The sequence below is a fragment of the Platichthys flesus genome, chromosome 11 (genome assembly GCF_949316205.1).
Source record: "Platichthys flesus chromosome 11, fPlaFle2.1, whole genome shotgun sequence".
In the NCBI taxonomy this organism is placed as follows: domain Eukaryota; kingdom Metazoa; phylum Chordata; class Actinopteri; order Pleuronectiformes; family Pleuronectidae; genus Platichthys; species Platichthys flesus.
Window position 1 is genome coordinate 8,810,200 of NC_084955.1, and position 27,457 is coordinate 8,837,656.

The 27,457-nt window shown below is 42.8% G+C and overlaps 1 protein-coding gene across 1 annotated transcript; it reads right to left on the reverse strand.

Annotated features, from left to right (window-relative positions):
* Window positions 1–1,076: 1,076 nt before the first annotated feature.
* On the reverse strand, window positions 1,077–26,159 carry adcy3a (adenylate cyclase 3a). Its single transcript, XM_062400199.1, has 21 exons — window positions 25,997–26,159; window positions 24,072–25,311; window positions 20,891–21,040; window positions 18,384–18,514; window positions 17,618–17,729; window positions 16,447–16,574; window positions 15,897–16,055; window positions 15,386–15,551; window positions 15,081–15,200; window positions 14,733–14,875; window positions 14,079–14,240; window positions 13,664–13,751; window positions 11,803–11,919; window positions 10,542–10,834; window positions 9,734–9,815; window positions 8,418–8,576; window positions 7,995–8,141; window positions 7,186–7,299; window positions 6,894–7,020; window positions 6,029–6,153; window positions 1,077–5,713 (listed from the first exon to the last, which is right to left on the reverse strand). The coding sequence occupies exons 2-21, from the start codon at window positions 24,753–24,755 to the stop codon at window positions 5,534–5,536; spliced, it is 3,387 nt and encodes a 1,128-aa protein (XP_062256183.1). The 5' UTR covers window positions 24,756–25,311; window positions 25,997–26,159; the 3' UTR covers window positions 1,077–5,533.
* Between the last annotated feature and the right edge of the window lie 1,298 nt (window positions 26,160–27,457).

Sequence of the window (27,457 nt, forward strand, 5' to 3'; positions counted from 1 at the left end):
ATGTAAATACAGGAATACTCACACGCATACACACATGCACACACATACCCAAACACACAGACAAATAAATGTGACCACAGACTTTAATTACTATGTAACCTGTTCATTCAAAGCAAAGTTAGGTCATTTGAAAATCTTAGTAACATTGTGGTATAGTTTTAACTATGATGTCATATTATCTCCCTGAATGAAGCAGGTGTACACCACCTTTTTTAGGAACACTTCACTTACACTGGTAGTTTATGTCTTTGCTCTCAAACTGTCTTTGTTCGTCTTTGAGACTCCTGCGATGTGACATGGAGCATTATCCTGCTGGATGTATCCGATAGAAGATGGCAAACTGTGGCTTTAAAGGGATGAACATGTTCAGCAACAATAATCTATTAGTTTTATAGTAGTGGTAATATTCCAATTTAATTGGCAAACAAGTTAACCTGTGATTGCCTGTGATATCTTCAGATATGTATTGAAGGTCTCAGAGAAAAAAAAAAACATTCGTAAAAACATTGTACTTTATACAATCGTGTGGTCACAGACCCAGTGAATTGTTGATGCCTACTGATTAAAACAAGTCATTAATTGAACTTTATGGTCAGATGTCAGTGCCTTTCTCTTTATATGACATACTGGCATCTGATAAATACCTTTTTCTGCTCATCTGCTTTTATATACTCAACCTTTAGACCTGTTTTGTTTATTACGCTACTATGATGTGATATCTTTGTGTTCATGAATTCATATTGTGCTGCATACCTGTATTTATTATCTAATTCCTTGCAATTGTCCTGTTGTTTGCTATGCGACATGACAGTAAGACTTTATCAGATACATTAAAAAAAGTCTCTTAAAGGTCTCCTATTTCATTGCAGATGACAAGTTCAATTTACTCCCAATTGACAATAAAATCAATCACAGAGAAATAGTATCTCTGATGTCAGAGCTCAAGTCTTTACTGTGGCTGCTCCAGTCCTTCTGTTTGTTTTCAGTCACCCTGCAGAGATGTGAGCTGAGGAGTTCTTCCATGAGCAATGTGCTGCATACCTTTGTAGTAATCACGACACGTAGGCTTGTTTTTATTAGATTTCTTTAATCAACTTGGCGTATGATGACAAACAACTGAAATGAAAGACAGCACACTGACTGAGAAATTCTTCAACAAAAAAATCCAGGACTGGGATCAGCAGCTCAGAGCAGGCTAAGTAGAGTCACAGTCCATCTAATTCAGCCCACAAAGTTGTGGGGAGAAATCAAAGTTCTGTTTTAAAACCTGTCAGAATCGGACCAGTAACAACTACAAGCACAGCAGTTAATGTTGACGCCGTTTGACGCCATTGGCTGGCTCTGCTGGCGTGGGCTCTCCGTATGGCACGCAAGTGTTCTTGTGTTTGTACTTAGCTCAATAATTCTGTTGCAACCGAACCCTGGAATCATATACAGATTTGACACATTTTCCAAAGTGCTATTTTGTTCCCAAGCCTGAGATTCTTTTAAAATACAAATAAGGAAACAGCCGTGGTCCATGTTGTGGCTTTTACATCTAAAGCCATTCCTTTATCATTGGCACTTTCACATCTGTGTAAGAAAAAAGTCAATATCCCTGTCATTTCTAATAAATAAATCGGACCAATAAACGGAGTCTAAACTCTATGTACAATAACGACGTTCAGTCCTCTTTCCCTTTCTTTGAACTGAACAAAACATTACATTATAAAAATATGAATTAAAGGGGTAGGAATGATTGACACTTTCCTAAAGAGGAGAGAATCAGGATTGTAGAAGAAACTATTGCACTTTCATCCCATTCTACAGAGACACTCATGAGTTTTACAATCAGCAGAGGAAAAAAGCAGTGGCTCCTTCAATTCTTTTCGGCAAAACAAATGTACGGTGCAGCTGCTGTCTGCCAGGTGGGTTAGTCACGGCTGTGGCATGGATGCCTCCTACATCTGAAATACAAACTTTTCAGGGAATAATGTATGAAGTTCCTCTGATGCAATCAAATCTGGTGCGTTGTCACTAGCAAATCGCTGCCTGCAACTTGACCCTTTAACTATCTTTCAGCTTTGTAAGCTTCAAAGCAGTCACTCTCTTCAAGTGTGCCTGCTGATTTGCGTGGCAAGGCTTTCCACCTTGAGAAGCTGGAGCCAGATAATTATATTAGAGGTTGGACCTGCTGAACATCTGAGAGGATGTGTCCTCTTGAGAGTGGATTAAATGATCTGTGTCCACATAGACACATGGTTTTAATAGATGTCAATGATTTCATCATCACAATCTACCAACAACACACGCTTGAACTAAGCATTTGCAGAACCATGTGCATGTCTGCCGTACAAGCTCATGTCCATTTTGTCCCGTTATATAAGCCAGCAGAGACAAAGGCCCTGTTCAGGCCTGGTATAGACATCTGTCCTGAATGTGTCCTGTCAATTGTGATCAGATCTGAACTCCCTGCTCTATAAGCAAATACACAATTACATAATTTCTGTTTGTGAAAACCGAATGATGCCGCTTTTGAAGACGTGTCCATTGTCACTGTATCTGTGTCAGTGTGTGAAGAGCAGGAGAGAGTCAGGAAGGAATCAATGCGCTGCACACATTATTTTACATCTTGGTTTGAGCTGGCCACAAACAAATCAACATATTGGCACTGAGAAGCTTACAAATACTTTTGGTTCATTAGGAAACCGTAGTGGGTCGGAGAACGTCAGATGACAAGACGGCAATTCAATGTGGCCTGGACCCATTTGAACCTACACAGCTAAAGGAATGTGTCCCAGACAACCTTGAATGTGGTCAGAGGGACCAGATCTCAGGACACATTGAGGACACATTGGGTTGTGTTCACACACGTACATAGAGCTGTGCACTTGTCATGGGATATTTCAGGACGGGTGTTATTACCAGGTCTGAATGGGATCTAAAAGGAAACAGACAACAGACAACTTCAGGCCAGAATTCACTTGATTAGTGAGAAATAAGTGAGACCACATTTCTACCTGGTGTAAACATGAGATCTGGATCTGAACACCTCATGTGGATCATTGACACATCTTAATGCAGGGCTAAATTGTGTAAAAGCCCACAGAGCCTGGATCACATTCTGGTTACATCTACATGTGGCTGCTGTTATTCCCGACATTATAACCATCATCTATTTAAAAGAAGGTTACAGTTTATTACAGGATGCATCCTACGTGACCTCTCTGACACTGTACACGCCACATTCATGTCTGAATATGATATTCCAGTGACATCACTAAAAAAATGCTCAGATAGGTAAAGAAAGTTCAACGAACTCTATCCAGATTAATTTGAACCCTTTATTTGTTGTCAAACTGAAAGAGGATTTATCTGGATTGTTGCTAAAAAACCCTCCCTGCAGTGACTACAACAGAAGCAGGAAGTGACCTTTCATTGCCTTTTTTTTTCTTTCTTTCAGTTAAACGGACTAACCTGCACTGTTTTGTGGTAATGTCAACGTTACCACGATCTCACCTTTCAACTCTACACTGTCATCATTAACCATAAAACCCAAGTTGCAATAAACCAGAATTTTCCCTCTTCACAGCACAGAGGACTTGTATCCTCTCCCCTGACCGAATCAGTTCAATGAGTAAAAAGATGGTGATCACAGCTGTGATAGGCACTTCCATCCTTCTACTGTGAAAATGTATCTGCCACGAGTCATCTGTCCCTCTACCAAAACGGAGAGGAGGGACATCTGTGGCTCAGGAGGTGGGTGTGTGTGTGTGATTGTTATATGAAAGAGAAAGCGCTGCACATAGATGCAGAGTATGAGTGTGTGTGTGTGTGTGTGTGTGTGTGTGTGTGTGTGTGTGCGAATGGCAAAACTGCACCGTAAAGCGCTTTGAGTGGTCATCAAGGCTAGAAAAGCTCTATATTAATACAGGCCATTTACATATGCTGTCTTTCATGTTACACAACTTCAAGGCACACAATCGTCTCACAATACTCACAGATCTGAACCCCCACCGTGGAATAATATCCATGCACACACTCTAACGCGCACGATTTCCACAACGATGCAGCAGCAGGAGAGAGATCACTCGGTATATGCACACCCTCCACTTAAAAATCCTCCTCCTCATCACAGACAGACCATCAGAACTCACATCTGTCTGTCACGTATCCCTAAGTAGTTCACAAATGTGTAATGATGTCGTGAATTTAGATTGTTGGGCCTCTGTTTGTCTCAGAGGAATTTATGGAAAGTGATAAAGCCCATCATTGTAATTTAAATTACAGAATTTCAAATTAGGCCTTATGTTGAAATGTTGTGAATAAAACACAGGAAAAAATTCCACAAGTACCTTGTAAGATAAGAAGTCGTGTTAACGTTTCACAAAAAATCCTATTTAGAAAATGGCATCTGTGTCACAGTTGAAAGCAGAAGGCGTCATCTATGTGTGTGTGTGTGTGTGTGTGTGTGTGACTGGGCCCTGTTCCTACAGGAATTGGTTCCGGTATACATGTGTCTCAAGTTATCCAATCACAAGTTGACAGCTCCATGTTTGTCAGTTCACACCTGGCATTAGAGTGCGTCTCCACTTGTGTCTGAACCTTTCTCACTATCAAATTATGTTTTTAGAAAGGCTGACAAAACAGAATAGAGCTTTACATGGAATACGATTTAACCCATTTGAAGAAAATAAACTAAGGAGAAAATCAAGATCTGGTCACAAATAAATCAATGTATGGAGAACACTGAGAAATGTAAAAATACTTTAGATTAATTATGAAGCTGTCGTGGGACAGAGCTTGTTTACAAAGGAGTGAGAATATGTTTGAGAGTTTGGATCTTGGTTCTAAATGAGACTCGGGTTAGCTAACACCGGGACTGAGCTGTCAACCAGTGATCATAACACTCAGGACAGACGTTTGCTTTGAATTGAGAGGAAACACTCAGCGGGGTCTAGAGTGTTGGAGAAGCTGATCACAGCAGAATGTGAAAATATGCTACAGGCTTCCAACTTACTCCACATTAACTGAAGCCATTTCATTAGGTCTATCTGTAGTATCACAATCGATCAGAAATCCAGGTTTTATTTCTGTAAAGGTGCTTGTTTTTACTTTTTGAGGACAATTGAATCAGCCTATCCTCAGTGGTCACTTTATATACTTTTTCAGTTGTATCCGTTTAATCTTATATCATATCTGGATCTTTACAGCTGGTGCTCCTATCTTTTAATGTGATTTCTTTTCAGTTCATTCTTTCAAATGATCCGTAACGGGTCTTCTGTGGTTCAACTTGAGCATGACATGTAAATTAAAATACAATCTCTACTGGCACATTTATCTTTCCACTGACGGTGATCATGTATGTGTTCAATAATGACTGGTGTGTGTGTGTGTGTGTGTGTGTGTGTGTGTGTGTTTGTGTGTGTGAGTGAGTAGTATTTAAATTTAAGCTGTAAACAGAAGTTCAGGTCAGGCCAAGTCCTCTGGCACCTCTCTGCATTAACCACACGGTGGATGGCTGCCAAGTATGTGCTGTGTGTGAGTGTGGTCCTTAGCTGTCCACCACCTGGTGTGGCAGAGTGACAGAGGAGCCGTTGATAAATGAGCCTTGTTTGTCTCTTCCTTTCAGAAAATAAGTGAGCAACTCCCCTTTTCCCTTCACAAAGATGGGCCCCCTCCTCACAAAGCGGAAGCCGTACTCCTTCAAGATGTTGTAGCAGTCCTCCACCACCTGGGGGCAACACACACACACACACACACACACACACAATGTGACACATTTACATCATTCACTTTGTAAATAAATGACTGGCCATACTAATGTCTTGTAATGTTAAGCAAAAAGATTTGTTTTCTGCCAGTGGGGTAAGTGCTGACACATCTATCTTGTGGTGTGTAGTTAGGGGCTTCTTTCACTCACAGATTGAGGAACAACTTAAACTGGGACAAATGTGCCATGATAAGCCTGTATTGAAACGTGGTTAATCTTCAACATTGTGAAAGTGTTGACTAATCCAGATGCCTGCAGTAGCGCTCAGTGCCGTACCTGGATGTTTCCCATCACCCCTGTGGACTCCATGCGACTGGCCACATTCACAGTGTTGCCCCAGATATCATAGTGGGGTTTGCGGGCACCAATCACTCCTGCTAGCACTCCACCCTTGTTCAGACCTGAAGGAGAATGTTGTAAGATTAAGACTGTTAGGATGATCTGACTTTCAAATCGTCGGATTGCCATGAAAATGGGTCTTAAAAAAAAAATATTCCTTCCAAATCAACAGATAAATGTTGTGAAAATCATGAAAAAGTATTAATCTGTGAATCAATTTTCTGAATCCATAGTAATTCTACCATACTTCCAGGGTAAAACACTTAAACCAGGGGTAGGGACCTCTGGCCACCAGGCTGTATATTGCCAGTGAATCTATTTATAAAAACATTTTAAATATCTCTATATAATAGCTTCTGCAGTTATAAAAGATAACACAAAACAACAAAACAGTGGATTAACATGTCATTCAAATAGGGAAACCAGGGCCAACGTCTGGGGCTAGTCCTGAGAGGGGAGCCCTGCCTGGGAGGGCCTTGACCCATGGGGCTTTGTCTGGCCCAGCCCAAAACAACAACATGGATCCGAAGGAAATAGAATGTCGCCTCTCTGGCGGGGAAGGAGCCTGAGCTGGTGCGAGAGGTAGAGCACTACCAGCTAGATATAGTTGGGCTCACCTCAACGCACAGCATAGGCTCTGGAACCCAAATCCGAAGAGGGGCTTTCCTTTTGCTCAGGGTGATAGGCGCATCTTTTAACACTATATCTCAACAGCTCTTGGTAACACAATTCTGATAAATTAATGTAATGGCTTGTTAAAACATTTTGACAGAGATACAACAGTACACAGAGAGATGCATACCGATGCGTAGCATGAAGTTGTTGAATGACTGGTAGTTGATGTTCATGAGTGTGACCTTCATGGCCAGAGCGAAGTCAGCCAGGTCTGCCAGGTGCTGCCAGCGCTCTCTGTCAGACTGCTCCTCCTTCTGTCTGACAAAAAACCAAAGAGCTCAGACTACACCTCCACACCACCACTATCGTAACTGGTGAAACCCTCAGCACATTATCACTTTCTGTTCTAATTTACAGCAATGCAAATCAGAGTTAATCCTGGACACAGAGGCCTGCAGAAGTGTTTTGACCAAGCTGACCTTCATGCAAGTGTAGCCATTGCTGACATCCGGGGTGACGCCTGATGCTGCCATGTAGGTGCTGCCGATGGTCTTGATTTTGGTAATGCAGCGGAATTGAGCTTCATCCAGCAGCTGACATGGAGACAGGGGAAAGAATGTGTATTTAGATTTAACAGAGGGAAGAAAGTTAACAGACAATCAGTTATTCATGCCAATTGACCCCCATAAATGTTCTGGGGAATGGGATGAAACAGGGTCACTAATAAGAACATTTACAATTGGACAAGTAGGAGATGAACCATGTCAACACTGTCCCAGATAAATTGGGTTATGGGTCTATACCTGGTTCTTTTAAGAGTGGTTGTATGGAAGCTCTTTTTAAATAGTTAGGTACAGAAGGAAAGGATGGTTTAATTTTAGTTATCATGAGCAGCAGAGAGCGATGAAATCTATTACACTGTGGATAAGCAAATCTTTACAGCACCAGGTGAGTTTAAGGTGATATATTTCCTATATGTTGCAGGAGAGTTGTATAAAATGAGAGAGAGGTATAACTGAGACAAGAGGCGTTAGAAAAATAACTTATTAATTAAAAGCTTTTAAATTCAAACATTTGTCAGGAAGGGGGTCATCAGGACCTTTTATATGCTCATAATGCACCTGGACCGATCTAGTCTCCTACTCTGCTAATTCACTTTACCACACTCACCAGAATGCTCACCTCCAGTAGAAATTTAAACTGGCTCAATGAAATTGTTGTTAAGATGTTAAATGTGCGATGTTTGGTCCTGCAGTCGGAAAGACAAAGAAAGAGGAAAGCAACTTACACTGTCAAAATCTGAGATGATCTCGTTGAGGAAGCGTAAGCATTCAATCCCTCCATTGTTGATGCTCTCCTCTGTGTAGAAGTCAGAGAAGTTGGGGATTGAGGCAAACATGACTCCAATCTCGTCGTAGGACTGGCTGTACAACTCCTGCAACAGGTCACATCAACAAGGTGGTCAGAATATTTGAGGACGTGATGAACCCAAACTGAATTTTTCTGAAATTACACAAAATCCTTCAATATGGTTTTTTATGATACAGTTATGGGCTGATACTGCAGAGAAACACACAGAGTTTGCTAATACAGTGGAAAACCCTGTTAGTGATGATGTTTGACCCAGGCCAAAATGATTACTATAAGCCGCTAATTGCTTTAAACTAAATGCGTAGCTTCTGTATGCTAGTAACACACAGGAGGATCTTACCTCGTCCCTTTTCTTGGAGCCCAGGAAGTGTCGAGCCACGTGTTCAGGCAGCATGTTAGTCACCAGTGCTTCATTCCAGCGCCTCATCTCGTATACCTTCTCCTTCTGCTCATGGACCTCAATCTTCCACAGGAATAAGGTGCGGGCAAGCTTCTCAACCTTCACACAGCAGCAGGGACTGTTGTTAGCATTTGAGCAGTTTATGAATATGAGAGCAGGAACCAATGAAATGTTTGTTGGTATTTTGTGAAAATCTTTGAGAAGAGCATCTTATTTATAAATGCCAGAAAATGGCCCATGCAATCCAATAAAATATTTTCCATAAACATATACACATACACCTCCTTCCATATGGCACCATTTCTCTTAATGGCCTCGCCCAATCAGCCACCCACCCCTAGGGTTTCCCCGAGGTATAATGCATGCCGTCTCTCTTTTCATTATTCTTTATTTTGTATTGCTGCATGGATGATTTTCTGATTAAAGCCGTTTTCAGACACAATGTCTGGAGGTTCTCCTCGAGTACAAGTGAATATTTGAACAAAGTTTTAGGGAATTCCGCCGAGGCATTCTTGCGATATCGCGTTCACAGTAAATGGGACGGAGGGACAACCCAAAAACATAATGTTAAAGCAGGAGGACTGCAAAGGGTTGTACTCTCTAAATAAAGCCAGGGAGTTATTTGGGTGTAACATACAATAAACCAGTCAGACTGCCATTCCCTTTAAAAGACAGGTGAGCTTCCACCTTAATAGATTAATATAATGATGGTGGATTTGAATGAGGGAATAGGTATGAACACTTTACTTCAAATGAAAAGGTTTTTCTAGTCTATGCTTGTTGTGCACCTGCCATATGTAGATGCATATTACTGTGTTGATGGTAAAAAACATTAAGAAGCTATACCACTGACTTTAGATCAGATTTTTATTGGTCAATCGTTTTCCATTGCCTCAAGATAGTAATGTATTAATAAGTCACATGACTTCATTTTAAGACAAACATGGGCTTCTCTGCACTAGGTGTAAACTAGGGCATGAAGAGTTCCTGGGTCTCAATGAAGCTCTCTCGCTTTTGTCACCAATTACATTTGCATTTGACTTAAATAAAGTCCTAACAATCACTGATACATATGAGTTGTTGTTATACTACAGATGGATAGTGAAGACACGCAAAGATGCTCTGAGGACAATGTTGGCAGCAGGAGGAATGTTTTCAAATAGTTTTGGCTCCTCTAACACCATTAAAACAAACCTCTCAAAGTGATGTATGTTCATTCTGCTAGAGTACAGTGAACGCAGCAGGAATTAACTTACATGTCTGGAGAAATAATAGAAGCTGACCATCATAATGAAGATCATAGTTGTCATTGTGAACTTGGAAGGCACCAGGTATGACCTGCAGAGAAGAATATTGGCATATTGATCATTTGCACTACTAGACAATAAGTGTTTTAAAACCCCCAACATTGGAATTATTGTATGTTAAAGTAATGACCACATGATGACATGAAACCAAGGCTGAGTCTGAAATCGCTCACTAATCCCCATGTAGTCCACTAAATAGCGGATTCACCGTTTTGTAGTGCTGCCCGAATGTTTTTTATTTTTCAGAATTTTTGTACCCTATAAGGTGCATAAATCGGATATATTCGTTTTTTATTAACTAAGCAATATCGACCATCATGCATTGCGCTCGCGGTGGAGAGCAGACCAGCGCGTCACAGCACAAACTGAGACCAACAAGTTTTTTTCTACATTCAAAGATGGTCATTCAATGTCTGTTTTACCTAAAAGTATCAATATTAAGTGTAAAATAATCATTTAAAATGTATTAAACATTGACCGATGCCATTGTTGTTGTACTTCATAATCCTGCAACAATGACATAATAACTGGGGCAGAGAAAATGCGTTGAGTTTTGTCTGAAAATGTTCTTTTCTTTTGCAGATGAGCTTACTATATCATCCTCTACATAGAAGACCCTATATAGTAAAGTAGGGATCGAGTGTGGGATTTCGGACACAGACTTGTGTAAACACACACAACCAGGCAGGTTGCTGTCTTTTGTACCACTACACAGAGGTGTGAATAGTGGTGCTTTACACAGATGATACTGGCTGACCTGTAGTCCTGGAAGCGGGCCGTGTCGTAGCGGTCGAAGATGTCCCTCCAGCTGTAGATGTTCACGATGCCAGTGGACACAGTGATGAGCAGCATCAGTGTGAGCTTGACCATGTGACTGACCTGAACCAGCATGGTGGTAGCCATCAGTGCCAGCACAGCAATGTAGCTGTAATATTTGGGGTTATCCAGGCATCCATGAGGCCCAGACCAAGTGGAGGAGGAGGAAGGGGAGGAGGAGGAGGGAGCCATGGTGGTGCCGCCTGAGTCTGGGACTCGAGGCAGACAACTCAGCTACACAGTGGAGAGACATGAAGTCATGCATTTACAATCTATAGATCATTCATTCAGTCAATCATTCATCTCTCCATTCATCCTATTCTGCAATTCAGAGGTTGGCTCACATGGGCAGCAGGGCTAAGGAAGGTATTCAAAATGTCCTTCTCACAGATTTACAGCTCCCCCTGGGGGATATTGAAGCATCAGACAGATGAGGGTCTCCTCTGACATCCAAAGAAAAGCACCTCGGAGGCATCCCTACTCAGATGCCCTGCTTCTGCTTGTTTTTACGATGTACTGCGTGTTGCTGTCTTCTTGTTGTACCTTTTACTTTACTTCTCAACACAAAGGAGCAGTGGGTCTACTCCAGGCTCCCTCCAGATATGCTCACTCTCCTTACCCTATCTAAGGCTAAAGTCAGCCATCCTTCTGCAAGAGCTAATTTTTGATTAATCTAATTACCATTATTTCTAAATCTGCACTGGGTCTTGCTGTCCTTCAACTGCAACCTCCTCAAGTTGGCAGATTTTATGTCCAGTTTCCTTGATCTGCGCTTTCTCTGGCAAATATACTGGATACATCATAATATTCTACCTCACTCTAGGTCTGTACAAGCAAAACTTGAGAGGTTGTATCGAATCCTCACTGGTCTGTGTTTGAAAGTATATCGAGAGAAAAATGAAACCCTAAACAAACAATTATCAACGACTTCGTCTCCTTTTTTATATCCGTTGGAAGAAATTGGATCAAGAAAAAAAATCTAAATTGAGCAATAATGCTTGCAGTATGAACATAGCTCAAGTATTTCTTTCCACAATTTTCTGCATTATTCAACAGCCAAGACTCCTCATTCCTTGTATCTCTTACTGCCTCACTAAAGAACAAGTGTCGGATTAGCCTGAGTCATGCAGCACTTCCTTCCCTCTTCATAGCCGCCACACTGGTTTACCCCTGGCTGTATGACATAGCAGAGAGCAGCTCACCATGTCCACGATGTCTGCCATGGACAGGATAAAGATGGCGGCCATAGCCCAGGTGTTGCGAGCCCAGCGGGTGTGGTCAATCCAGGTGGAAAAAGACACCAGCTTGTTGGGAAAGACCTAACACAACCATCAGAGGACTTATATTAGTACAACCGATGAACCAAACCATTTCACTCTAAAGCGCTCTGCCAGTTTATAAGACAGGGCCCAGTTTGAACATATCAAGTATCAAACTCCCTTATCTAATCCCGTTTCATTTACACATTTAAATCACCAAGTACGCGGCTATCCTGATTCAGATCTATGAAGCTGATCAGACCATTTTAAACAGCAATGTTAGACATCCGCTTAAATTTAAAAGCCATACTAAATCTATGGATGGAAAAAGTTAATTCACGTTCATAATTACGTACATTTTAACCATTGGAAATTTAACAAATAAATTAAAAAGTTTGAGCAACAACGAGATACAAAACATTTTGGTACGTTTTGGGAGCTGGCTGTGACATGACCTCCAACAGGATAGAGAGGTCGCATCACAGAGACATACTGATATGAGGCCTGAAGAGCCCTGAGCAGTATTTACAGTGAGTCTGCATTCTCTCAGTCCATGTGATTGATTGGCTGACCGTGTGCGTGTAGTCAGATCCGGACTGAGCGGAGCCTGTGACAGTAGAAGTCAATACCGGCCTGACTGATGGAAATCAATACATCAGAATTTCCGTGATGGGGTGAAATCTAACTGTAGAATGTCAGCCTATACACTCATCTGAAATATGTAGTTCATATATTTAGGTTTTTAATATAGCACTCAAAACATTTACAGAAGACAATATGACGATCACTTCTAGTTGCATCATTTTGAGAGATATGCCAAGCTAAATGTGTTCACACAGCAAAGTCCCATCATGCCATGTGTTTGTCACAATTCAAACATGTTTGTGCATGTTTAAAATTGAACATAGGACAGGCCAACTGTTTCCCCTAAAATATTCTTTAAGCTAAGCTAGGCTAAACACATCCCCACTCTAGCTATCTGAGGACCAGTCCTGAGGTACATTTGTGCGACTCAAAACATAAGTTCAACTGTTATCCTTTGTTTAGGCTTAAGAGCAGATAAGCTGTGTCTCAATTTAGGGGCCACATTCTTCAGGGGCTGTATTTGAAGACCGCCTGTGTCACAACAGCGTGACAGGGCTGTTGCATTTCATTTTCTCCAGAAACACAGTGGGGTGTCTGCACAGTGCAACATCAGTGCCAAACTCGTGCACAACTAACATGACTAAACACCTTCGCCTGCACGGTATATTAATTAGCAAGTGTACCGTTTTCAAACTTGTTGCACCGGTCTCCCTCTCCCTCATAAACCCAGTCATCCTCCTCAGTCAACCCCTCAGCCAACCGCCAGCCCCTCGTCACAATCAGGTAAGTGAACATTAAGTAACATTTGTCTTGTCCTTATTTGGTTCAGTTGCATTTGCACCAGCACCACACAGAGACGCTCCTACTTCTCTCCCATCAACACCCACACGCTGCAGCTCTCTAAACTGTAAATTAAATCGACTTTCGCCGTGTTGTCATTTCAGCGGGTTTCAGTGTTACAGTTAAACTGCTTTGAATGAAAACAAATTATCGAATCACATCTAATAAAAACAACTGCTTGAAATACTTTTCCAGGATTCCATACAGTGAAGTCAGTTGTGAATATGAAGATGACTTGTTTAAAAGGTCTGTTAAGGTCTGTAAAATAAGCATGTGAAATGTTTTGAACCCTTCCTTTAAAGAATCTCAATCGGTCACAATACCTGCATTAAGTGCTAAACACCAAGCTGTAATAGGATAAAGATATGTTGTGACTCACTCTCGGGAAGATGGCAGCCAGAGAGCAGATTGTCAGGATGAGCAGCAGGACCTCTCCCACTGCAAAGGTTATGTAGTTTGCAATGAGCCTGTTCCGCAACACATGAACAGAGACAGACCTTGAGAGAAATATACGGCACCAACAAGCACAGATGCCATTCAGACATTTGTGTGTCTGTCTCATACAACTGCAAGCAGGAAACACTGTGGCAGGGAGCAATACAATGAGTTGGGCTGCACAAACTATTCAAACTGCAGAAGTGGTGGACACAAAGAATGCATGGAGGAGTAAACAATAAATAGGATCAATAGGAAAATTTAGCAGTTTTAGAATAAGTTCCATAAGAACATTGGCTTAGCCTTGTTATCTTTTGGGTGGTCGTGAGGAGATTGGTGGTCAGGCCTTGTGAACTGACCAGGGGTCTATGAGGGCCTCCATGCCCGCAGTGAAGAGTAGCACCACACAGGAGCAGCAGAAGGCAGCTCCGCTCTGTTTCTCCTTCTCCACAGAGTAGCGAGTCTCCAGGTCTGGATCCACAAACCTCAGGGAGAGCCGGTTGGTGTGCTTCCCCTTCAAACTGGCAACACAAGGACACCTCAGCACTTACATCACATCTGAAATATTTGCTTTTCCTCATCTATGCTTCATCTGACATCTGATGAATATTGTTGCAGTTTTGCGTCGGTTTGATCTCAGACTGGAAGATATAACTACTCCTAACAATGTGTTGTGCATACAATTCAAATATGGGAGTCATCTGCGACACTGATATATTTTGGAGGCTGTATTGTTACGAAGCAAAATATCCCCTTAAAAATACTGAAACTGGCAGAACAGCAGTTTGACTCCTAGCAGCAGCCACAGTGTAATAATAATAACAGCTCTACTTATATAGCACTTTCGTCACAAGTGTAATGACAATCTGATTCATTATATGTCACTCTTAACTATTTTACTCTATTAGTGTCTATGGGTCACATCAGCTATCGACAAGCCAAATGAATGATCCTGGGTCAGTGTGTCAGCTCCTCTGACCACCTTCAGGCTGAGGGGGGGGAGGTTCACTTACGCCTGCACGGTCTCCCTCTCCAGCAGGGCCTCGTTGAGGAGTTTATTGAGCTCCTGTTCATTCTCCTGAGCATCGATGACCCTCTCAGCCAGGTCCCGCAGCCGCAGCCTTCTCCGTGGGTTTGGGAAAGACGGATTCACCACCTGAAGCCCCCGAAAAAAAACACGGAAAGAAAGTTCCCAAGATGCATTGAGGACGCAATTAAGATCTGACCATGAAGACCACACTGAGAGATTGTCAGCGAAGCATGTGGCCACATACTTTAACATGTTTAAAAGAAGCACCTTCTTAGCTGATGTCTTCTTACAATTTTTTACAGGTCTAAATGAGGCCTAAGTCGTTGGTTACCCTTGCGTCCAGCTCTTCTGGTTCCTCCGGGGTGGTGCAGGCCGTGTTAGCATTGCCGTTACACTCTGTGGTGTTGATTAACAGCGGCGAGTTTCCATTGGAGGAGGTCACAGACAGCTTCTGATGTAAAACAAGCAAACGGAAAATACTGAGTGCTTATGAAATGGTTACAGATATTTTAAATTTTTAGGAAAAAAACTAATTTGAAATTCATCAGTCTCCAGGTTCATATAGTGACTGAATATGAGACAAACATTGGAATATCCAAACATCTGCAGTGTGAATGAGTGGCGGGTTTGACTCACGACACCATTGATGCCACTCTTTCCCACAGGTCCTTTAGGAAGAACCACCAAGTAGGTCTCGATGCCCTTCTCCCTCAGGTAATCGCAGCGGTCCCCTCCGTTCCCTGGCTCCACATCAAACTCCCCGTGAAGACACTCCATGGTGCTCTGTGAGATGTGGACACGACTGGTCCACACAGAGAAAATGGTTTAGACTAGACAGGTCAAGTAAAGGACGTCATGGAGGCATGATGACTGGAGTACTAACCATTTGAAAATGAGGTATAATGTAGCAGTTTACATTCAGACAGACTGAAGCTTTGGAAAACACTAGTTAATACAACTCTGTATTTTCATTTGTTTATTTCTCTGTGAAGGACATTCATGCTCATGATATTGTTATATATTGATATTGTAAGTATTGGCATATCAAATTATGAAGGCCCTTATCAAGCAATCTTATTAACATAGTACTAAATAATTGAAGGAAATTTCTTTTGAAAATCTGATGGGAGCAAATGCCTGTTCTTACCCAGGTATCCCTCCTGCCTCCATTTTGTTGGCCACAGTGACATCTGTGGACCAGACGTCGTACTGCCAGCGCTTCTGACCCAGCACCCCTCCCAAGACCGTGCCACTGTGCAAGCCAACCCGCATGTCAACATCTGTCTGGGTTTTCTCTCGGACATACCTGCGGTTGTTTGGACAAGTGAGAAAAATTAATAAAAAGCAGCAGTTTCAAAAACTTGATTACCATGACACCACAAACACATTCTCACTCTCTGTGATATATCTCCTTTAGAGCAACAAGGGACACTAGAGCGGGTCGTCCACCAAAAAGAAGTTCGGCAGTTTCATCCCAGTATTCCCAATTACGTGTGACAAAGTTTCCTTGGGCATGACACTGAACCCTAAATTGAATGTGTTGTTGAATGGGTAAATGGAACTTAAATGGAATTAAGTGAATCAGTGAATAGCTCACTGCATCACACAAAAAGCGGCGCCGATAGATCTATATAAACAGAGATACCATAATACAAGCTTATTTCCCAAACCCCTGACCCCCTCGTCCCTGTACTCACGAGATGGCCTCCACCATGGCCAGGCCCATCATGATGGAGCAGGCAGCGTGGTCCTCCCTGTAGTCTGGCAGTCCACAGATACAGTAGTAGCAGTCTCCCAGGATCTTGATCCGCAGCTGGTGATATTTCTGAGTAGACAAGGTAAAGTCAGACAGACACTTGAGCTGCTTCCAGACAGGCACCATATATTCTCAAGAGGAGATTCATCTGTGAACACAAATGTCCGAGTGAGACTCCTCAGTCTCCTGTCTGCCTGCTGCACCTGGCTGCTCCTCCTCTCGCCTAAAATGCGGAGGATTTGCAGAGAACCTCCTGCTGTGTTGTGCATACGAGAAAGGAAAACTCTGGGTAAACTCCGTAGCCAATTCTCCGGATTTTACCCACTGGTCATGTCTGAAAACAGTTAAAGAAACTGGGATATCTACAACCTTATATGCTGGCATCTTCAGCAGTTGCAAATAAAGAAGGAATGTTTAACCTTTTTCAATATGTTGAAATTGTTTTTAGGTATGCACAAATCTGATTCGATGATGGTTTTAGTGGATGGAATAATGTTGATGTGTTTAATTGCTTCTGCAAGTCATCGCTTCCTTCACAAGCTTCACAATAAGTGCAGTTTTGCAGTTGCTCAGACTGGAATCCGGCCTGTGATCTCAAAGCGCTCAGGCTATGTTGTAGAGGTGAGCTTCTACATGTGCTGGTGAGGAATCATTCATGATCCAGGAAGTCCAGTTGCAGGAGCAGATGAAGCTTCAAAAGCTTTTCATTCAAATGAAGGAGGCTGTATTTTTTTATGTAATGCTAGGCCTTGTGCTGTGATAGGCTAATAATCCCCCTTCACCTATCCTTGTGTTTCCTTGTTCAAACATAGAAAAATGTGTGTTAACCACTTCAATCCAGAAGTTTACAGATGTTAAATTTGTGTTGAAAAAGAGAGGCCTGACATGGGACCTATCTTGATACAGGATTCCATGGTAATGGCATCAGACATGGGCAAGAGGACAAATACACATCATACACAACAGAAAGAGCAATAAATGCATGCTTTGGCCCCACTGGCTATATCACTTCACCATTTCTTTATATGCAACTGTGACTATGCATAACCACGTACATTGGAAAATAAAAAGGTTGTGAAATAACTGTTATTAGAAAAAGGTGTGAAACTCACCGCTGCCAGTTTGTCAAAGCGTGCAAAGAGCTCATTGAGCAGTTTGACCAGCTCCTGAGCGCTGCAGGACGACGACAGCTGGGTGAAGCCCACGATGTCTGCAAACAGGATACTGACAAAAGAAACGAGACTGTGCATTAATACAGACATCCGTCACATTCACAGCATCCTCCATGCACATGTTCACAGTTTCACTATGTCATATTTTTACTACTCTGAGTTTGAAGCTGTGGCCAGTCTACATCTTCAGAGCAGTGTGTTTTTTTATTTGGAGCCTCATTCCCAACAGTGGAAAAATACATTTCAAGGTTAATCTTGTCCGACAAGGAAACGCCAGATTTTCATCCTAAAAGACATTCACTGCGATGGACTGCATTACCTTAATTTGTCTCAGACAAAACAGTGGAGCCTCATATTTACGATACGATAGAATTAGGAATGGACTGTGGATTTTGTGTCCTTATTGTGTCCTTTATTGTGATGGTCAACAGAAGGATCATAGTAAGAAAGCTCTTCTCTTTGGTTCATGATCGCACCAAAAATCACAATTTGTCCTTTAGTATTTGAAATATCTTTGCACCAACTCAAATGTAATGCATTTACAAAATATTTGCATATGATTTGTTTGAAATAGTTCGGTTTTCTATGTTAGGATAAGTTTATCCGTATTGTATCTCATCAAAAGCAACTTGTTCAGGTGGTTTAACAGGTCGGACGGACAAACGGCATCTAGAATGTCACAAGCTTATAAAAGGTTCCGGGTTACCTGACATTTTCATGTCTGTACATGTACATAGTGTTGAACTGCTGCATCTCTTTCTGACTGGGCTCCTTCTTCATGTCCTGAAGCATCTCGTCAGCTATGTGCTTTGGGAGGATGGAAAGCAGCAGGCGTTCCTGGGGAGGACAAGCACAGCGACACAGAGGACATCACACACAGCGACCATGCATCTCCCCAGTCAGCATCTGTGATATATATATCATTACTATTATGGAGCCAACCTCACTTGTTCTAAACACTACACACTACTACTAACTTTCCCCAGGCCATTAAAAACGAATATAAAATAACATGACTTGGTTCTCGAGATATGCAAACAGATACTTGAGGATTTATTAGGTAGGTCAACATTTTTAGAAAAGAACCGGTATCTATTTCCTCCCTGAATGTACTGTAGGAAGGAAAAGTTCCATTTATCAAATCATATAAGTAAGCATTAGCATAGAGATGATTGACATGTACAGTATCTTTCAGTAAGCCTATGCTAATATTATTAAGGGTATCTTCTTTTTCCAGTTCTTTAATCGAAAAGTTTATTTTATAGGTTAATCTTTGACATCTACTTTTAAATGTGCTTGCTGAACAATCTTCACTTGACTGAAATTCCTTAACTCTCAGCTGAGAGATTCTGAACACAGTGACCCACACCGATGTATCAAACTAAACCAAAAACTAAGAGCCTCCATCAAGTGCACACACACTTGACCTGTGAATACATCTTCCTATAGGCCATCACATATCCTCACAGCGCACATGGAGAGGGGGCAGGGCAGATGGCAGTGAGGCCGTTTTCGATACTCTAAACGACAACCTGACAGAAGCGGAGATGCAACAAGCTGCTGAGCGACTTGGCCCTGTGATTACAGCTGACAATGTCTCAGGAGGCCAGTTGCCATGGTTACAAGCAGCTACCGGAGCTCCTTGATTGGTTGAAGGCACTCATCTCCCAGCAGCCTGTGCTTCTCACTTAGTAGTCTGGGAGTTTCTCACACTCATGGTTTTATCAGTCCACTTGGTGTCTCACTACACTTTCACTCTCTTCTTAACCCGCTCCGTTAAAGGCCCCTGTCTGATGTTCCGTCTCAAAGTCAAATAAATTAGCTTGACCCAAGTTACAATGGAAACCTAGTCGTAGTTAGTTTTCAGTTTGCGACTAAAGGCTGATATATGCTACTCCGTTTTGACTGAGACGGACACATGGGAATGGCTTCGCCACCGTGGAACGCCCTCTCCGAGGTGAGCTCTATCCGTCTGCATGTTGGAGAGCCAATGGGATAGCCCTTGGCTGTGATTGGTCCACTAACAACATCATTTCCGCACTACGTCATTTCCGGAATCTCACATTTCCGGAACAAACACTTTCTGTTTCATTCCCTCCGTCTCCCCTTCTGTTGTTGTTCTCGTCTCATAAAATATGTTACAAGCAGGTCCACTTCCATGTCAAGCAGCTCCAGCTCCATCAACAGCCTTTGTCTATTAGTTACCATCGTTAACTGTGTATGAGGAAAGCCGGGACAACGTGGACCTCTTCTCGATACAGACGTCAATGAGGTAAGCGTCTCTAAGCTCGTTTTACATTGCGCCACCTACTGTTCTGGCGGTGAATTGTTTTCAGCACCCACAGCCTTCGGAGGACCATAAATGAAAAAGAGTCCGTCGGATCTGTCTGTCAGATCTGTCCGTCGGATCCGTCCGTTGGATCTCCCCGTCCGTCGGATCCCCGACGGACACATGATAACTTTATGATATCTCGCAGGTATAGAGTTTATTGTGCTTATCACAAAGAAAATCTGAGGTTGATGGAAATGTAGGATTGTACTAGGGGCTGTGCATTTTATAAATCAATACCATTGCAAGCTGCAGTTGGTGTTTGTGAACGTTGCTCCATGCTCCTGCACACAGGACAGTTATTGTTGTAAAGCCAGAATGCCTTCCGGTGCTTAGTAATGATTCCTGTCCTGCGTCAATTCATTTGAACTGCATTCACTTCATGAGTAAAGAGGACAGACCACACCAGTTTAGTTCGTCTATGAGTTCATGTGAATGTTTGTACCAAATTTTGAAGGATTCCCCAGAGATGTTCCTGAGATTACGTGTTAGCAGAGCAAAACATGTGGTCTGAGCTACTCTGAGGAGATAAAAATATTGATTCCATTCACACATCTGTGTGCAGCACTCTGTGCATTTCCTCTCTCTCTCATTATGTAGGTGCCCAGTCAAAACATCCACAAAGATTTTACCATCCTTTGCACACTGCTTCATTTAGCTTTGCTGTGCATGTTGCTGTGACCAGCCCACAGTTCCCAGCAGGCAGACACACATGCCCACGCTGTGGCTCAGGTGCACATGATAGTGTATTGTGTGTGGGTTCTTTGGACATTACTCATTGTTATTACTCTCAGCACTAATACTGTTACCTACCCTAAAAATGAAATTGTTTATCTACCCTTACACATATAAACACCAGAATAATGGACTGCTTGTCTTCTAACCTGTTGTTGGCTCTGCTCCTCCAAATTGAGCTTGACCTCCAGTGACTGTCTTGCCTCCAGAAAGGCCTTCCGATGCTTCCGGTCAGCCATGTAGTACGACATGACACCCACAGTGATGGCACAAACATAGATCACAATGTTGGCCAGCAGCTTGAAAGCAAAAAGAAGGAAACAGTTAGGGCTCAATATGTAAAGAGTACAAGCATAGTAAGCACTGATTGGGCCAAAAGAGGGTTTTAAAGAGTGTAGCTTTATTGGAAACCTTTCCCACATTCAAAAACGTAGGAGTCTCTGCTGTACACATTTTCTGCTGTACACATTTTTATAAAATTTTACAAACAATCAATATTTCAGCATGCAAACCTTTGAAACTCAGGTATTTTTGTGATTGCCAACCTTCTACACAGTATCCTGTATATTGTATGCATGAGGGTCAGTTTGAACTGCGGATTGCAGAAAGTGTAGACTGGTCTCTGACCTTTTAGTCTCTGACCTTTTTTAAGAGCCTTTCAAGGATAAAAGCTCAGTGATGCGGTGACATACTGAAGCCTATTGCCAACCAAACACTACAAGTGAGACAACTGTAACCATCATGAAATGTCAATGTCAATCGAGTGCATGTCGTTCAACACAGGAGCCACTCCAGGTATGTTGTTGAATGGCATGTTAGGGCTCCGATTTTTTAGATTTTTCTACAGATATTGTTTCTCTTTCTGCTCGGTACATGTGATATCTATTTACAGGTATAGAAGTTTACTTATCAGAGCAGGAGCCTTGCCTTGTTTTCACAGATTTAACTTAAAGCACCTTTCAACTCAGGCTTCGCTCTACATTTTTGTTAAAGTCACCATATTCCATGGAGAAGCCATGTACTTGCTTGTATAGCTAAAGCTTATTACACAGAAGTCTTACAGATAAGGAAGGACTCTAGAAACCCGGAGGCCCCATACGCCAAAAGTGAAGCCTAGTTTCCGAGGGTCGAGTACAAAATATAGAGGTTGCTTACGCCCATGAGAACGTCCCACATCCTGTGGTTTAGAAGGACATGACTGCATGTGTCTGAGCGTATAATGTAAATGAAATGATGTATTCATGAATTAGTTAGAACATGCCTTGTGTCTGATGATGAGGTCCCATGTGCTAAACTGATCCATTAACAGGTCAGAGATTATTCCCTAGGGGGGAGAGAACTAACGGGAAATACATGGAGGAATTTCTGAGAAATGAGGGCCGCATGCTTAAACATGTGATTCTGGTCTATACCCATGTTAAAATGATTCACTCTAGTGAATACACTACATTCACATCTGGCATTAAAGCGCTTCCTGAATTGGACAGGACTAATAAATTCAAATAAACAAATTAATCTCTCACAAAGGGTTAGGGTTAGGGTTAGAATCAGGTTTAGGTAAAAGTCTGAACACCATCTGAAGTGAAAATCCTTCATGAAGGAGGATGCACTTAAAGACTGTTGGAGCAGATGGACTTAGTTTCAGCTCGGATCCAGTTTCATCTCAACGGACCTCATGACATGACAACAAAACTTATATTTAATAAATTACCTTTTCAAATACTGACTTTAGAGTGATTTCCTTTCTTTTTGCTATTTTTGTTTAACCCATGATGAAGTTGGAATTTTCTTTGCGTAAGACTATGCTTGGATGACCGTTGATTTTTAAACAAAGCGATGTATATAAGCAAATGTCAGTGACAGTCTGGCCTGGTCTGTACAATGAATTGTGCTTTGAGGATTAGAATGTACTAATTCAGTCCATGCAGCAGACGCGGATGCTGATTTGCTTGAGTAAACATGTGCAGGCAAACAGTGAACTACATGAAGCTCTACTCTTGCTAAGTTGTGAGGCGTGTCGTCTATGCAGAATACAAAATATCACTGAATTATGCCTTAAACTATTAGCATTAGATCTGCAAAACACTTTGCTTCCACTAAAGTTGTTATTCCATCATGGACTGGTATAGTTTAGACGTTGGCCTCATCAGTCTCAAACTGGTTCAGAGAAAACGTCTTTAAAAATGTTTCAATGTGTCTCTTTGGTTTTTAGGTCAAACAGAAATTTACATTACAGTACAAATATTCAGCTTCTCCTCTTGTCTAACAGTCTCTGCTGAGAAAATCTCAAGTACAAGTCAAAAACGAATAACTTAAAACTATTGTGAATTTCACTGTAAAACACTATTTGTTGGTACCAAACTAATTTTGTGTCACTAAAAGTGTGTATGGAACACTGCTGCTGGTGTTTACACAAAATGAACTATTTCTACCAATTCTTTGGTTCCTTTGATTGAAATATCTTTATCTTTCTTCAAGTGATGGATCACAACAAGTATTAATGACAACGACAACATCCAAAGGAGATGATAAACCAAAACAAGCGGATAAGAGGAATACTGATTATCTTGATGGCCCGAGGGCATCTGCTCAGTCTTATGTGTTGTTGAGTGTGTGTTTGTGTCCTGTTTAGTGTTACAGTTTCCTGGTTTTGGAGGAGCTGGAGGTGAAGTGAAGTGGACGGTGGCCACTTCCTCTCAAATAAAATATTGCTCTTTTTTCTGGTTGGTCTGGCATTTATCTCCTGCCAGACTTACCAGTTAACCTTGCTATTTTTGTTATCTTATTTAAATGAAATTTATCTTTGTTGAATAAAATCTCTTTGCTTTAGTTTGTCCTGCTCCAAACTATCAGTGTTATAACTACCTTTTAGAAAAAGTTGGACTATAAAGGTTAGTAATCATTAGATATTAGGTTTTGAATGCCAGGGAAAGCAGGCTGCAGTACATCCAGCAATCTGCTCTATTTGTTGAATCATTCTCTGAAACATGTGCTTGGGGCTATGTCAGTTAGATTTTGAAATGAAGTTTGTTCTTAACGTTTCTAAACTTTGATACCAAGTCATTTGTATTCTTACTGTAAATGTACACTGGGGACCTAAGTTCTGAAATAACTAGACCCTACTGTATAATAGTTTCCATATATTAGATATTGGCTTCTTTAATTACTAATAACTGTTATCCTATTGGTATCATTGACAACCGCTAAAGGTTGGGTTTTGGGCCACTTCAGCTATGTATCTGCCGTGGTGTTCAACGTCATCAAGGCTTCCGGAAGCTTGATGAGTTGGAGGTTGGCTGCACGCTACTACAAGCACCTTCTCACGCTTACCTGTCTGCCCAGTGCTGCCGCCTGGATGTTCTCCTGCTGCTGCTGGGCAATGGTGACGCCCAGGACGAGAGTGTGGACCCCGCAGGATACAGAGGTGATGAGCACGATGGGCGTCAGCCTCAGAGGCAGAGTCAGGAAGAAGGAGAAGCTGAAGAAAGCCTGCCAGCCCACGGTGTCGCTGGCCTGGTGGAAGCGGGCATAGTTTAAACCCAGATAGCAGAATATCTGAGCTGCTATGAGCACCCACAGGGCGTAGGGCACCACCCGCCTGGAGATGCGGTCTGGCAGCAGGCTGAAGCGGCACAGCAGGTAGAGGATGATATCTGCTGCCAGTCCCACTGATGCCACAAGAACAGAAGCCAGCTTGTCAGTGGTGTAGACCACCGCGCACATGACGATGATGTAGCTGTCGAAGAGGGCCGCGAACACCACGAGCACGAGCAGGGTCTCGTGTCTCTGCCGCCTGAAGTAGGTCTGGTACAGGTTCTCCAAGGACTCCGGTGTGAAGGTGAGGCGCATGAACCGCGGCAGACAGAGGCAGCATCCTGAGTTCCGGACCGTGACCTCATGTGTTCGTCCCACTGCCTGCCCGGCGTCGGACGGCAGGGTCACGGAGCAGTCCGCCGAGTACTCCGCCGAGTACTCTGGTTCGGAGAAGGCCCGGTTCCGAGGCATGGCGAACATTATAACAGCGTCTGTTTTCCGGCTTATTTCCTTTGCTTGTTTGTTTGAAATCAAAAAGTGGAAAAGATGTTTGTTGTCCCGCGGGAGTCTGCCCAACGCTGAGAAAACTCTCACGTATACATCAACTGCTGGGTAACCACCATGCCCCCCCGAGGGCCCACATATGTGGCATGAATCACAGCAGCGTGTTGATTGTCTGGACCTCTGAGCTGGACAGATGTCTTCTTACATAGCTGCGTCCGCGGTCAGTGCTTCCAGCTCTGTCAGTTGACTCACTCAGCCCTGTGTCACAGGCACCGATCGAGCACGCCTACTCAGCAACGTGATCCAGAGAACGTGCCCTTTGGGTTTCCTCATGCAGCTTCACATGGGGGACTGCTGCACCAGCTCCTCTCCACCTTGGTACTCTGCAGCTGTGGACCGTGTCAGAGCTGTTGAATTCATTAGCACCGCATCAGGTATGTTGATATTTTGATGGCTTCCTCTGCGTCCGTCGTCTCCACAGGGTCGGGCAGCGTTCGGATTTTCTGCCGTCCATGGCTGCATCTTACATGGCCTGGGTAAAGAGGGACACAGAGGAGGGAGAACATTCACTACAGCATCCAGCAACACCTGGGGAGCAGGGCAGGAGGAACACAGTCTGCTGCAGCTGAGGAGACAATGTACAGGCCAACATCTGTCAGAACCATTCGAACCCTCCAAACACCCTGGTTTACTCCCAATAAAAATGTAACCGCTTCTCCTGGCATAATGCAAAAATATCCCTATGCTGAGATGAGTGGCCGAATGAAACAAATCCGTGTCGAACGTTTTAAACCGGCCTGTCTTGTGTGCGCCGAAATTGAAAAAATCCCACCAAAGCTTTAATAAATTCACCACTGGTCCATGATGGAGGTTTGACACTTCACATTTAAAGCGAGGCGAGTGCAAATTGGCAGGTTTGCGGTCGGGGGTCTCTCCATACATGGGCAGGCGGTTCGTGCAGGCCTACATGTTGCGCTCAGTAAAAAATAGGCTGTGAAAACACTTTCTCACACCGGGCTGCACAGACACAGTGAGACCCAGAGTCAGTGGAGCACATGACGAACCTGTGGACATGTCTGCGGGCAAGAGAACTGATTCTGGTTTCCAGAGCCGCTGCCCTGCTCCTCCGGTCGGATGCTGGAAGCTGACATTTTGTCCCCCTTCCTCCAGATGCTGAGAATATCGTGAACGTGATGCGAGCAGATGTGTCCGCTTACCTGACGGTGCAGCGTCACGTTCCATCCACGCTTCAGCTCCTCCGCGCGGACTGACCGGGGGACGGTGGGTGTCATCAGGCCACCGCTGCCTCGGCCTAGAGGAAACCGGGGGTCGGGTCTTGCACGGTCGCCTTGGCGGGTTCGCAGTCCCGCTCCTGCCGCTCCTGCTCCTGGGTGTTTTCCACGCAAGACACGGAACAGGCTCCGAGTCAAGTCACACACATTAGTACACACGACACTTCCGGTCACTCTCGAAATAAAGCCTTTCATTCTTCAAATTGCCTTCAGTAACAGTGACAGAGTAAAAATAAATCTGGATTATCTTCACATGAATATCTTTATATACAATTACTGCATGTTAATACTTTTATATCCAATGCCTCTATATGAATACCTTTATATACAATGATGGCATTTGAATACTTTTAAATAAAATAACAGCTTATCAATACTATTATATATAATTATAATATTATATATAAGTAACTTTATATTAAATTATTTTATATAAATATATTTACATACAATGACTTTATATGATATCTTTATGTAAAATAACTGCATATACATATCTTAATATATAATTCATGCATATGCATATCTTTATATATGATGAATGCAATAACAATGACTGGTATTCACTTATAGATGGGCATTCATAAAAGTCCTCTCACTTTTATTTTGAAGGTGCATAGTCAGAGGCTTCCGCATTTACTCCAGGTTTTTATGAATAACTTAACTCGGCCAGCTCTCCAGATCAACTGGCTGGGTCCCTGCCCCCTTCCACCGTCACCACCGTCTCCTCCCCCCCACCCTGCTGGAGGGACTGGTCAGGTCCCTCCAGCAGGGTCTCGAGGACCAGATGACCAGTCTGTGGACTGACTCTGAGAAAGAGGGTTCATTCTTATTAGCAGCTGGAGCAACAGCTGTATCAGCCTCCGTGCCACTGGCTGCTGCATCCACCCAGGCAGCTCCACACTTTAGTTTGGGTTTGGTGCCTTGCTCAAGGGAACTCTAATGAGAGGAATGTGCATCATCATGGGACTCAACAGGTGTCACTTTTTATTTACTACTTTTAAAGTGAACACAGTTGATAGGTTTGTCTAAAATGGATAACAGGCTGCATTTTCAAAACTGAGCCTATTAACGGTAGCTATTAACGTCACCCTGGATGCATGGATATATTACTGATGTCCTGATTTACCCATCCACACACACACAAATATATCGCAGTTTGTCTGGAAATCACCAGTTTCCAGGGCTGATACTCGTCTTTACTTTCAAGCATGGTGGAGCTGGAAGCCTTAGCTAGCTACATTTGAGGTGAGACAGATTTCTCAGCATGTTTCTGTGCAGGTCGAGTTATTCTCCAGTGGATGCTTACAGACATCTAACTTTCTGGGGAGGCCTGCGCTTGCAGCTGCAGTGCTACGAACCACAGTGCATTAATGTGGAACCTGT